This window comes from Mirounga angustirostris, unplaced genomic scaffold (assembly GCF_029215605.1).
Source record: "Mirounga angustirostris isolate CCGP_5_RB_7025 unplaced genomic scaffold, mMirAng1.0.hap1 SCAF_4, whole genome shotgun sequence".
Taxonomy (NCBI): Eukaryota; Metazoa; Chordata; class Mammalia; order Carnivora; family Phocidae; genus Mirounga; species Mirounga angustirostris.
The window spans coordinates 77,025,582-77,038,924 of record NW_026991712.1 but is presented as its reverse complement, the minus strand read 5'-3'; the positions used below and the strand labels follow the sequence as shown (position 1 = coordinate 77,038,924).

Sequence of the window (13,343 nt, the reverse complement as noted above, 5' to 3'; positions counted from 1 at the left end):
TTAAGCGGCTGCCTTCGGCTCAGGTCATGATCCTGGAGTCCCGGGATCGAGTCCCGCATCAGGCTCCCTGCTCGGCGGGGAGTCTGCTTCTCCCTCAGACCCTCCCCCATCTCATGTGCTCTCTCTCTCATTCTCTCTCTCAAATAAATAAATAAAATCTTTAAAAAAAAAAAAAAAAAAAAAGACTGATGAATCTCAGGCCTGCACCCCTGAAACAAATAATACATTATATGTTAATTAAAAAAAAAAAGCTCTGTAATGGTACTATGCAAAACAGGGATAGCAGAGAGATGAAATCACTGAAATTCAATGAATTTAATGGGAATGACAGGATTCTGGAGTGGTAGAGGCCAATTAGTGGCACTTAACCAGCGACATGATGTGGTATTATTACAGGGAGCAGAGCCAGAGCAGCAATCAGGTCTGACCCAGATAAATCTTTGGCACTGGCTGTCCACAGGGCCATAACAGAACAGGATGATAAAGGATTATTAAAACTTTTTAAAATTGTTTTTTAAAAACTCAATATTTAGTGCTCAGAAAGCTAATTTAAATAAGGAGAATCACCACCCCTCACCTAATCCCAAAATCTGAGTCAGTCACCAACTACAATGCCGAATTTTATAATCTTGTCTCCTTTATAGTCTTTAGCATAGAGACCTGTGTCCACTTCTCAGGCTTAGTATGTATTCTGGGAAAGTAATTAACCAACCTTTGGGGGACAAATGAATACTGGCTCTGAGAGGGCTCTAATGCCACTGTGGTCCACCAGGAGATTACTAATAGCCAAGTGATAAATGGAGTTTGGGTCCATCCTTACATCCAGAATCTCTAGTGGAATACACATAAAAGCAACTGTTAGCGACTCCTTGTTGGTTCCCTTACTCATGGAATGAGAAACTATTATGGTAAAAAAAAGCCAAGCGAAATCTCTAAAACAGTCTCTCATTTCATATGATGTAAGGGCGATTTTTGTAACATTCTTATTCAACTTAAGTATGTGTCCTGTAGAAAACATACAAAAATAATGGATTCTCATAAATTTAATCAGGTAGTGACTCCAAGAAAACTGTATTTCACATAGGACCTCTTTGCTGGAGTAAATCAACAAGGTCACTACTGCCTGACATGGAGCTAGTGACTTAGTGATTTCTTCCCTCTTCATAATATATACTGGAGGCTGACAAACTTCTTGTAAAGGGAAAAAGAGTAAACATGTTAGTGAGATGATCTGTCATGCCTACTCATTTCTTCCAAAAGCAACCACAGGCAACAAATAGGTAAAGGAAAGGGCATCTGTGTATTCCAATAGAGCTGTATTTACAAAAACAAGTGGGAAGCTGGATTCCCGAGGCCAGTTTGTCAACCTCTAGTACAGACCACAAGCAGCAGTTAGATTTTACCTACAACAACAGCAACACACTTCCAATGTCTTATATCTGGATTATACCAGTTCTCTAGTTCTCTGTTAAAAACTGGTCTTCTTGCTATTCCTCAAGATATCAATACTAATCCATGAGAGGGGTGGGGAAAAGGGGAAAAAGAGATCATATTAACCCAATATATTTATGGCATTTATGCTCCTTAGGCCAAGTAAATAGGAAGCAGCAACTACCTCAGCTACCAGGGCAAGACATAGGAATGCCAGAGGATGAGCAATAAAGACCATGAAAATTCAGGAGCTTGTCAGCACAGTGAAATTTCTAAGTATCCAGTGGTCCAGTCATATGAGATGTCAAGGGACAAGCTGCTTATAGGTGAGCATCTCTGAATTTTGGAGGCAATATAGATAGTACATTTGGGATTGCTGCTCTGACTCATTTACGAACTAACTCCCTGTTCTGTGTAAGTTCCAGAGCAACATACAAGTTGCTCTGCCCCTTGAGCCACACTTCCAAGAAGATGCCTGAAGTGTCTGTAGCAGAAATGAATACTGTATAGAACTTCTGACAAGTCCTACAGGAGAATCACAGTTGAGAACCTTGGAATTCTGAAGTGCATAACTATTTTTCTGTTGTAAAGTAGTTATGGCTTGCTACTGGGTCTGTAGCAATTGAAAGACTGACCATGGTCCCCCAAGTTACTGTGTGTCCTGAGCTGCCCATCATAAAGTGAATGTTGTCTAAGTCATGAAACCATAAAGTTGGGTATACACAGCAATATTCCATCACAAGTTAGATGTGGCATACACGAGATCCAAGAAAATATGGCACAAGTATGGTACAAACAGATCAAGAGATTCAGGTTCCCAAGGTGCTTTCTCCTGCTACATTGCCTCCTTTCTCTCCATCAGGACTCTGACACTGACTATGAATGAAAAAAAGTGGGAGGCCTGGTTTCATCATGATTCTGCAAAATATACTGACACTATTCAAAAGTACGGCTGAGGTATTAGAGCCTCACTGAGGAGTGGCTCTAAAGAACAACAGTGAAGGGAAATCTTCCCAGTGGCATTATGTTAAGCAGTGTACCTGAAGTTACCGAGTAGGAGAAATGGTCAGGGGCAAAGATTTACAGTGATTCACAGCAACTGGCCAGCCAAGGGCTTGGCTGGATAGTGAGGGACTTCGAAGAAACTAGACTGAAATCTGGTGGGAAGATTTCTGGAAAAGAAATAAGGACCAGCCTCTTGAAATGTGCAGGATATTAAGTATGAGGACATGTCAGTTCTCTGAGTATATTATGTCTGACTGTGAGGAACCTCTTAATAATCAGATGGGCAACCTGAACATTCTGTATCAATCAGTCCTATTCAAAAGGCTGATGAACAACAGTCTATACAGGCAGGAAGTGAGGTTACATATGGGCTCAGCAATATGGATTTCTATACATTTAGTAACTAGCAGTGAGCCCCCCTGATATTGCAGTGCTCCTTTGGGAGACCATGCCAGCTACTTGGTGGCATGCTGATTACACTGGACCGCTTCTATCATAAAAAGAACAGTAATCTATCTTCACAAGAACAGTCTATTATTCTCCATATAGAATTACTTTCCATGCCCACAGTATTTCTGCAAAAACCACCATTCCTGAACATATAAAAAGGCTTATTCACTGCTATATTCTACTATAATTCCTTCTGAACATGGAATTTCATTGTACAGTGAAAGATATGTAGCCATAGCCTCGTGCCCATGGAAATCACATATTTTACCACATATGCCAATCATTAAACAGCTAGTTTGATAAAACCGTGGATCAATGTACTAAAAACTCATTACAGTACCAGATGGGTTCCATGACCAGTGTGGAGCCCAATATGGCGCTTGAACTCAAGATCCTAAGATCAAGACCTGAGCTGAGATCAAGAGTTGGACACTTAACCGACTGAGCCACTCAGGCACCCTGTCATTCTGAATGGCTAGGGTAAAGAATGCAGTACATGTCCTGAACCAAATACTACTATGTGAAACTAATTCTCCCACAGTTAGAATATATAGGTTGGAGAACCAATGATAAAAATTGGAGTAACACATATGTTAACTAACTAGAATTTAAATAAAAATTTGGAAAACAAAATTGGAATAACTATTATTTCAATGAGCCAACAGCAAAAATTTTGCTTCTCATCCTTACAACTTTAGGCTGTGCCTGTTTGGTACCCCCAAAAGAATTCCTTTACCAGGAGATACAACGAAGGTCCCACTCACCTGGAAGCTTAAGCTACCACAGGGATACCTAGGGCTCATCACAGCACTGAATCAACACACAAAGAAGGAAGCTGCAGTATGTACTGATATAACTTATCAATGAGAAACCGTTGTTCCTACACAGTAAAGCAGAGGAATATGCCTGGAAGTCAGAAGCTTTTCTAGGGTGTCTCTTGGCACTGCCATGTCCACTGATAAACAGTCAAATGAGAAACTACAGCAACTGTATTACAGGAGGAATCATTATTGGCAGTCTCTTCAGGTCAAGTAAAATCAGCTGAGGTAATGTCTAAGGTAAAAAATAGAAGGAAGCCGTAAATACCTACTAGGGTTATGAGACTAGTTATAGAAATAAAGACTACCACAATTAAGCCTATACATATGGATGAATTTTTTATCTTTATCCCCTTCTCTCGGTATCTTAGTATGTAATAAGCGTTGTGACAATTGTAATTAACCCTGTATTTCAGTATTTAGCCTACAAAATATCAAAGAGAGATTGTGTATGTACAGAAAGATAAACGAACAGAATTCTAGGATGGCTACAATGACATAAGTTTGAGTCTCACCTTTGGAAGCGGGTGAGCCTATCTGAGAAGATATGAGACAGAAGCTGAATCATGTCCAACAGAAACATGACATTTTAAGTGTCTTTATTTGGGAGTTCAATAGGGGTAAAAGAGACACAAAGGACCCCTGAGTCGGAAATGGAGTGTATACAGTGCTGGACTGTCATCATCCAGCCATTGCTTTCATTCCTCTTCTAGAATCTCATCTACACTATACTGCAGAGATGTGTATTTCCCAGAATCCCCTTCAACTGCAAGTTTGCCAATAAAAAGAATATGCACAAGATCTGGAAAGCAGAAAAGCAGTCCAGACTTACTCTCCAAAGCTAGGTGCATCCAGATGAAATTCCACAGGAGCTTCCTGTCAAGTAACTGAGAACTACCCATTTTGTGTTGCAGACTGAGCCACATTACTGGGGCTTTGAAGAAATTCTTGATTGCTACAGCAATTTTCCAGGGAGCCATGAATAACTCTCAGCTTCGGTGGGTACTTCAGCATCTATTTTCCTGATCTTTCACCCAGAGTTTTCCGGAGTTTCAGCAGTCATTCCCTTGACCTTAGCTCCCCCAGCTCTGTAAACATTTGTGCAGGCCCTAATTCCTGTATTAAACCCTCCAATCCCCTCAGAATACATAAAGAGTTCCTGTTTTCAAAACAGAGCGGGAGGTTTACCTGAATACCAATATATGAATATCACCAGCAGAAAGTCTATCACAAGAGATTGTAAAAGTGATAAAGGCAGGAAATAGGTTAAAATATGTAAGGTATACAAACTATAAATATATTCACTCAGAAGAACTAATGACAGAACTAACTGATAATGTTCTAGAAGTTGTTCATTAGGCCATAAAACACCTGAATGAAGTTTAAAGAGCAGAAATAGTGATCAAAAGGTAGTAATATCAGACAGTCAAAATATTAAAAATACAAAAAAAGAAAAAAAACCCCACCACTGTATAAAACCTGGAATTTAAAGACATTATCTTTTGAACCACAGAGGGAATAACTGAAACTGTAACATCAAGGAAATAACAGTGATGAAACATTTAGCCCCAATTTAGAATTTACTCTTTAATAAGTGAGCACAGATGAAACTGTTACCTGTCATACATATGAAATTTAAAAAGAATGGTAAAAAGTAATTTTCAACAGAAGAAATTAGGTAAAAAATTCAAATAAACCAAAAGAAGGAACTTAATGAATTAAAAAAGGAAGAAGCCCTGGAAAACATTTGAAATTTTCAAAAAATCATTTCTTTGGAAATCCAAGATATTCATCCATTTTTAAAAGCCACTAATGAGCTTATGTAGTCTGTTATTTTTTTAAATGTTTGAAAGAAACACTGACTATAAATAAAGTAAAAGACTTGACTTTATAAAAATATCTCAATTACTATATTGGCCTAAGATAAGTAAATCAAGGTACTGTGATTACATAAACAATTAAAATTTGAATCACCAATATTTTAATTTTAAATTTTAAAGTAATTCTTACCTTTTTGCTATTTGATTCTCAAGATGTTTAACTTTTTCTAGTAACTCTTTCTCAACAGCTTCTCTCTCCAATTTAAACTCTGTTAGGGCAGTCTGAATAGCTTCCTCTTTTTCACAATTAAGCTTCTGAATTAACTGTTCTCTGTCTTGTTCCTGGCTCATGACAAGTTTCTCTTTGTCTTTCTCAAGTTTCTGGATAATAGCTTCGTACTTCTCTTCCTGTTGGGTGAGTTTTTCATCTTTTTGTTTTTCAAGAGCACTCAATTCTGCATCCAATTTACTCTGCAGTTCAGCTATTTCTCCTTTCAGCTTTCTTTCTATTTCAAATGCTTGGTGATGCAATGATGTTACTTTGTTTAATTCAGCTTTAAGCATATCAGATTCTTCTTCATGTCTACTAATTAACTCTGAAATGCACTGATCTTTTTCAATTGTCATTAAAGTTCTTAGCTCTGCCAAGCCCACCTGATAGTTTTCATTATTATCCTGAATCTTTTGGTTTAGTTTACTTATCTCTACTCTCAAATTTTCTGTCTCTTGTTCAAGGAGAGATTTTAAGGTTTCCTTCTGCTGGGCTCTGCTTTCTTCCAGCAAAAGTTTTATTTCATCAGTTTCTGCTTCCTTCAATGCAAGTTCAACCTCTAACTTACATCTCATGTCTGACAAATCTGAAAACTTGAGTTTTAATTCCTGTAGCTGTTGTTCTTTTTCCTGGATAACTGTGGCATGAGACTCTTGTATCTGATCGATTCGTTGTTGATTTTCCTTTTTTAGTTTCTCCAAAGACACTTTATGGTCTGTCATAACTTTCTCAAACTCCTGTGTGTGCCTGACATGCAGAGCATCCTCTAGCTCCTTTAGATGACTTTGCTCTAAGCAATGAAGTTCTGTCCGCAGCAACTGCATCTTCTCATCATTTTCAACATGGAGCTTCTTTAAGTCTTCTAACACTATCTCTCGTGATTGTTTCAGTTCATTAATTTCACAATTTTGAGTGTGCATTATATTTTCCATTTCTAACAACTTCTGATCCTTTTCATTTTGTAAGCAGATGACAGCTTCTTTTTCATGTTTAACCAAAGCAAATTCATTATCTTTATTTTGTAAAACCTCCTCAAGGCATACCAAGTCTCCTTTCAGCTTTTTAATTTTGTTTTCATTTTCTTCACTTTCCTTTATTAGTGCATCAAGTTTGCCTTCATATTCACTTTTTAAAGACTGCAGTTCTTTTTGATGTTTTTCATTTAGTGTTATTTCCAGAGAATGTTTTACTTTTTCAATAATGTTTCTTATTTCTAATGCTGTACATTTTAAAGAATTTGAGAAGTCACACTGTTCTTTCTGTACAAATGTTCTGAAGTGGCAAAGGTCTTCCTTGATGGTTTGTATGCTGAAGTGCGAGTCTTGGGCAACAACTCGACATTTTTCCAATTGGACATTCAGAGAAGCATGATCTCCTAAATCCTCTTTACCGCATACATTTGTATCCTGCATCCGTCTACTGTCTATTGCATTGATAACAGATGAATAAAGTGATTCCACCATCATTTCCGGACTCTGTGGATCACTTATAGGATTAGGAGATGACAAATTTTCTTCTATTACAAACTCATTTACAGCAGACATAAAATCTGATTCAGGACTTTCTGCTAATGAATCCAAGTCTAATGAAACTTGGTGAATAGTCTGTTCTATGTTTGGATGGGGGATAGTTTCAAAATCAAATGTATGTGCATCAATGCTATCTGGAGATAACTCTTCTAAGGGACATACTGCAGGACATAAGGGATCCTGAACAGTGAGTGAAGGAGGAGTTCTTGGTGAGGTAGTAGTTGCAATTCCTGTTGCACTTTCTATCCGTGGTGAGGAAGCCGACGGTGGCGAAGTCTGACTCATGGATGCCTGGAAAAAAGAGGGATAGGCTTACAGAGCTGCAGCAACATTTTACACTAATGAAACAAACCACTTGAAAGAACTTAATTTGCCTTTTGTTCACTCAGTAGATCTGTAATGGTCTGTGACATTTCATCCAAACTTTGTGCTGCTTTTACCAAATTATGTAGAGCAAGTACATGCTGGTGTAGAGGTTCAAAGTCACAAAGTAAGGGGACCCTGAAACAGAATGCAATCAAATTAGATTTGTGATTTCATAATGAGAAAATGGATACCTACAACCAAATATTTCAATCTATGTCAAAAAAAAAAACAGACAGTACTATCATCCCCTTTCAAACAACACCAGAAATAGCTTAAGAGACCTAAGACATAATCATTAAAGTAATGAATTAAAACTCTCCCACAGAATGAAAGCTGGTGCAGCCACTCTGGAAAACAGTATGGAGGTTCCTCAAAAAATTGAAAATAGAGCTACCATATGATCCAGCAATTGCACTACTGGGTATTTACCCCAAAGATACAAAAGTAGGGATCCAAAAGGGTACGTGCACCCCGATGTTTATAGCAGCAATGTCCACAATAGCCAAACTGTGGAAAGAGCCAAGATGTCCATCGACAGATGAATGGATAAAGAAGATGTGGTATATAAATACAATGGAATATTATGCAGCCATCAAAAGGAATGAGATCTTGCCATTTGCAACGACGTGGATGGAACTGGAGGGTATTATGCTGAGCGAAATAAGTCAAACAGAGAAAGACATGTATCATATGACCTCACTGATATGAGGAATTCTTAATCTCAGGAAACAAACTGAGGGTTGCTGGAGTGGGGGGTGAGGTGGGAGAGATGGGGTGACTGGGTGATAGACACTGGGGAGGGTATGTGCTCTGGTAAGCGCTGTGAATTGTGCAAGACTGTTGAATCTCAGATCTGTACCTCTGAAACAAATAATGCAATATATGTTAAGGAAAAAAAAAAAGAAGAAGATAGCAGGAAGGGAAGAATGAAGGGGGGGAAATCGGAGGGGTAGACGAACTATGAGAGATGATGGACTCTGAAAAACAAACTGAGGGTTCTAGAGGGGAGGGGGGTGGGAGGATGGGTTAGCCTGGTGATGGGTATTGAGAAGGGCACGTTCTGCATGGAGCACAGGGTGTTATGCACAAACAATGAATCATGGAACACTACATCTAAAAATAATGATGTCATGTATGGGGATTAACATAACAATAAAAAAGATGCAAAAAAATTATTTAAAATTCAACTTATAAAATTATTTTTTAAAGTTCCAATAATGCATATGAAGGAGTAATGAATTGTATGGAATAATGATATATATTAATAGCAAAATAGCATATTTAAAATTATCCAAATTTTGTATCTCATGGCAGTTCAATTTTGTATCAGTAAAAAAATTAAAATGGTGCAGGGAACATCAGCCCATGTTAGTCATTACCACAAAATAAACTCAAGATGGCAATGAGTGTTAAAGTGTGATAAGGCAATATAAATATGTTAGAAGAATATACAAGTATATACACATGTAATTTTGAGTTGAGGAAAGCATCTTTGTGATTATTCAGCAAATATGTATAACATTTTAATATTTCAAACAATATTGATAACAAAATTTTAAATATTTGTCTAAATTACAACACAAATTTAGAAAACCAGATTTGTTTTGTTTTGGTTTTGAGTTCAGACTACATTATTTGAAGTTATTTAATAAGTATTTTTAATATTTTAATAATTCTTTTTCCACAGACATTATTTTTCCCTTTGTTGAAAATGTATCATTAGTTTTCATTAACAGATGCAATACACTCAAAATTTCTAAGTTTTGATTTTAATTCATCCTATATAGTATTTTAAAATTATTGCATGAAAATTTAACATAGATGTCTAATGATTAGATGTTGATTGTATCTCATATTTTTCTAAAAATGCTGTTTATGTTGAGTATAATAATTTTTGCACTGGGAAAAAAAAAAACCTCTCCCACAGTATACAAAAAGTATAGAGTAATTACTAGAAAAAATTTAATTACATGTAAGGCACTAATTTCCTTTATCTTCATTTTCTGATCATTTGCATATTCCCTAGAAATTTCCTAAAGCAGCATAGGAAAGTCAGTCTATCATAAAATATTTCTATATGCTGGCATCTCCTGAGACTATCGGTGCTACTTTCTATAGCTCCAAAATAATGAAAACATTTTAAGATGATAACTAAAGTTAAAAATACTAATGATATTTACCTGAGGAGTGGCTGAACTTCTGAAGGACAAAATGACTGAAGAAACTGTAAATCTTTTAATGAAATATCTGGAAGTTCACAGTCAAACTTTCGAGGCTTCTGTGTCTGTACCCCCCCAAAAATAAAATAAAAAGATAAAAAAATTACCAAAAAACACAGGGTACAAATTTGTAATTTTTCACTATGATTAACTTCAATATAACAAAGAAGCAAAAATGCTACAAATCATCTACTGACATTTAAGAAATAGAATAAAATAAAAATGAAGAACTATTCAATGACCAACATGGTAAACTATTTTTCTGAGTCATAAATGACTGAGAACCATAGCTGTTGGTGATCAACTGATGTGGCTGTTCCTCCCTTTCTCATCATCTTTTTAAAACTGGGGTAGTATCCTGTCAACATTAAAGGAACCCATTTGTTTCACCAGCACATAAGCTATTCCCAAATTTTTGTTTTACTTATAACATGACCATGAAGATCTCTCTAGCCTTAGCTCTATGTCTATTCCTATCATTTATTAGAATGCCTTGTTGTTTTAATATGGTAAAAGGTTTTTTCCTATGTAACATGTCCTTCCTTGCCTTTCACTTGATCTTTCCACTCTTTTCAAAATAACTTAGTCAATTTCAGCTTCTTAAAAAAAATTACCTGGTAAGTCCTACCATTTCTTTATAATATTGCCAAGAAATACAACTTTTAAAGTAACTCCGGTTGTTTCAATCATTACCTAAGCAGATTTAGAGATGTCAAGATGCTCTTCATTAAACAGAGGTCCTAGATAAATGAGTGTGGGAAACCCTATTACATTACTCATTCTTAGATATTAAAAAATACATACATTTAAGGCCTAAGAAATCCTGCAGTACAAAAAAAATGTTTAATAGCTAAACAGTGCATCTGAAGAGAAAACAAACAAAAAACCTGAAGCATTTCCGAAACTTCTCTGACCTGTGGAATCATTTTTTTCACAAAATAAAATGAATGGTCCCCACTAATCCTGATTTAAAAACACACACTTATTTTTCAGGGTTTCAATGAAGGCCACCTGAAGAGTCACCCTATTCTGATTTGTAAACACATGAATAAAATGAGGGTGGTAGTGGTGGTGGTGGTGGTGGTGAAGAAAATGAAAAGGGGAGAGGACAGAAGGAAAAGAAAGGACAGGGAGGGGGAGAAAATAAGGGAGGGGAAAGATAAAGAGAATGAGAGGAGGGTGAAGGATGAAGATAAAATAATAAGAAAATCTACTCCTACCAATCAACAGCTTAACAGTGTAATATGGCTTATCCTCCTGCGTTATGAAAACTCCTGATCAAAAACTATGAATATTCTTTAATAAAGTTTCATGACAACTCGCTTTTAAAACCAAAAACATTTTTATGTTGATAAAAAGAAATTCTATATGTTTCTGAAAATATCTCTACTTCTGAAATGAGGTTTGAACACATACAAAATTTAGTCATGGTTAGAAAATTAATACATACACAAAAGGATGGGGGCCAGGAGTCCAATCCCCTAAACAGACGATTTCTTAAAAAGGACTTTCCTGTGTAAAGAAATTAACAATATGGTTATTTTGTAACTTTATATTTCAGGGGAAAAAAAAATCTCTGGTTTTTGAAAAACAAATGAACAATTCTTCATATTTAAATTTTAACAATGGATTCAACTCTACAGACCTTAAAAGGAATGTTTCTCCAGATTTCAATGGTAACTACTATCACATACATGCTATATAGTAACACATTCTTATCTACAAATAAAAACAGCATTTTTCATTAAAAATAAATTAGTAAAGAACACTTACTAAATAATTTCCCAAAGGATTCCCTTTTTGACTTTTCAGCTTCATATAATCGCTTTCCATCTTTGACTAAAGCACCAACCCACTAAGAGGAGGAAAGCTTACATTAATATCACACACCAATTCATTAAGGCTCATACACAATGAAAAGAGAATTCAACTTGCATACCTCCCTGTAGTGTTTTATGAACATTTTTCTCCTTACAACCTCAACAACAGCTATGCAGTACATCTGAGGAACTGTACTAAGAGCTTCAACAATTTTGACTCTCTCTAACAGTTCTATTACGAGGCGGAGCAAAGCTTGCAATTTCTCTCCATCTTGATCAGCATGAAGCATTACAAAGCAACACCACCTACAGAATGAAATTGAGACACACAAACTCTATAAGAATAATCTAATCCCAAATTAATCAACCAATCAAGTATTTCAATATAATGCCAAGAGAAAAATTACTCCATTACTTGGCAGAAATTTAAAAAAATCACTTCAAAACATCCAAAATTAGATGTAAGAGAATCACTTACTTCAGTCTGACATGTAGGTTATTTGCTAGTTCCTGTTTGGCAGTGGTACACTTCTGTTTAATATCCAACAGTTTTCTATGATTTTGCAACATAATCATCAACTGATTTGCATGACTCAGGCACAAATCAGGTAATACAGATGCATCCTTCAAGTTTTCAGCTCTCATCTGATTAGCTAAAAATCCCTTTGAGAGAAAATATTTTAAAGGACGTTAACTTGGTTTCATGAAAGATACCAACATTCATTTAAGAAGAAAATCTTTGTTAAATATGACTGCTCTACTTTTAAAGAAGATTTTAAAATCCACTATCCTGAATGTAGACATGTTCATAAAAAAAGATCATTTTTAAGAACTCTGCTCATCTAGTTGTTTCATTTTCATGCTAGGAAAAAAAAAGAAACCCACTGGGAAGACAGAGTAATTTATCCAAGGACACACTTAATAGTTAAATTAGAATTAGAACCTAAGTGTCTAGACTCCTACCACACCATGGGTCAGTCAGAGCATGACATTAAATAAAATATGGTCACTGATTTTAAGCCATGAAATAACTGACTTAATCTAATCAATGATATTCAATAGTATTTTGTACCCTTCCCCAAATGAATAACAATTGACTGTACTTTTTATTAAGAAGTCATTACTCTCTCCAGTATTTCTGGACTATATTTTGTTCCACTATATATATGTATCAGTGCTCATATTAGAATAAATTAAATGTTTACAATACAATTTTACAATACATTTTATTATTTGGTGTAGGTGAGCTTTGCATCATTCTGCTAAGTAGGGATTGTGTTTAGGCTATAAATTAATTTGGACAGATGTGCCATATTTAAAATAAGGTAGTTGTGTGCAGAAAACATTAAAAAAAAAACAAACCAACAGCAAACACTTAAAAAAAGGTCCAAAGACATCTTGATGAAGTTATTACTAAGCATTTTTATTGTATTTATAGGTTCTTTTTCCTACTCTGCTTACTAAACAGTTATTGTGTTATAGTTTTACAATTTGCAAGTCTATCTGACTGCCATACTTGCTACTGTAAATAATTATCTTTCTAGGAACTTAACAATATGGCCGGCAATAGCGTGTCTTTTAACTTTTTGGTAGCTCTCTCTCTGTTTCTGTTTC

At 35.8% G+C, this 13,343-nt stretch overlaps 1 protein-coding gene across 7 annotated transcripts in view; it reads right to left on the bottom strand.

Annotated features, from left to right (window-relative positions):
- Nucleotides 1–13,343, bottom strand: part of RB1CC1 (RB1 inducible coiled-coil 1) — a 92,969-nt gene that overhangs the window by 32,314 nt on the left and 47,312 nt on the right. For all 7 annotated transcript variants that reach the window (XR_010410709.1, XM_045896559.3, XM_045896563.3 and 4 more), the window contains 7 exons: nucleotides 12,208–12,392; nucleotides 11,849–12,035; nucleotides 11,683–11,764; nucleotides 11,360–11,421; nucleotides 9,871–9,974; nucleotides 7,699–7,825; nucleotides 5,715–7,615 (listed from right to left, as the gene is read on the bottom strand). Coding sequence is in view for 6 of the 7 variants with exons in the window: in XM_045896559.3 (XP_045752515.1) it covers nucleotides 5,715–7,615; nucleotides 7,699–7,825; nucleotides 9,871–9,974; nucleotides 11,360–11,421; nucleotides 11,683–11,764; nucleotides 11,849–12,035; nucleotides 12,208–12,392 (2,648 nt within the window). In the remaining variant the exon portion in view is untranslated. The remainder of the gene's footprint in view (nucleotides 1–5,714; nucleotides 7,616–7,698; nucleotides 7,826–9,870; nucleotides 9,975–11,359; nucleotides 11,422–11,682; nucleotides 11,765–11,848; nucleotides 12,036–12,207; nucleotides 12,393–13,343) is intronic.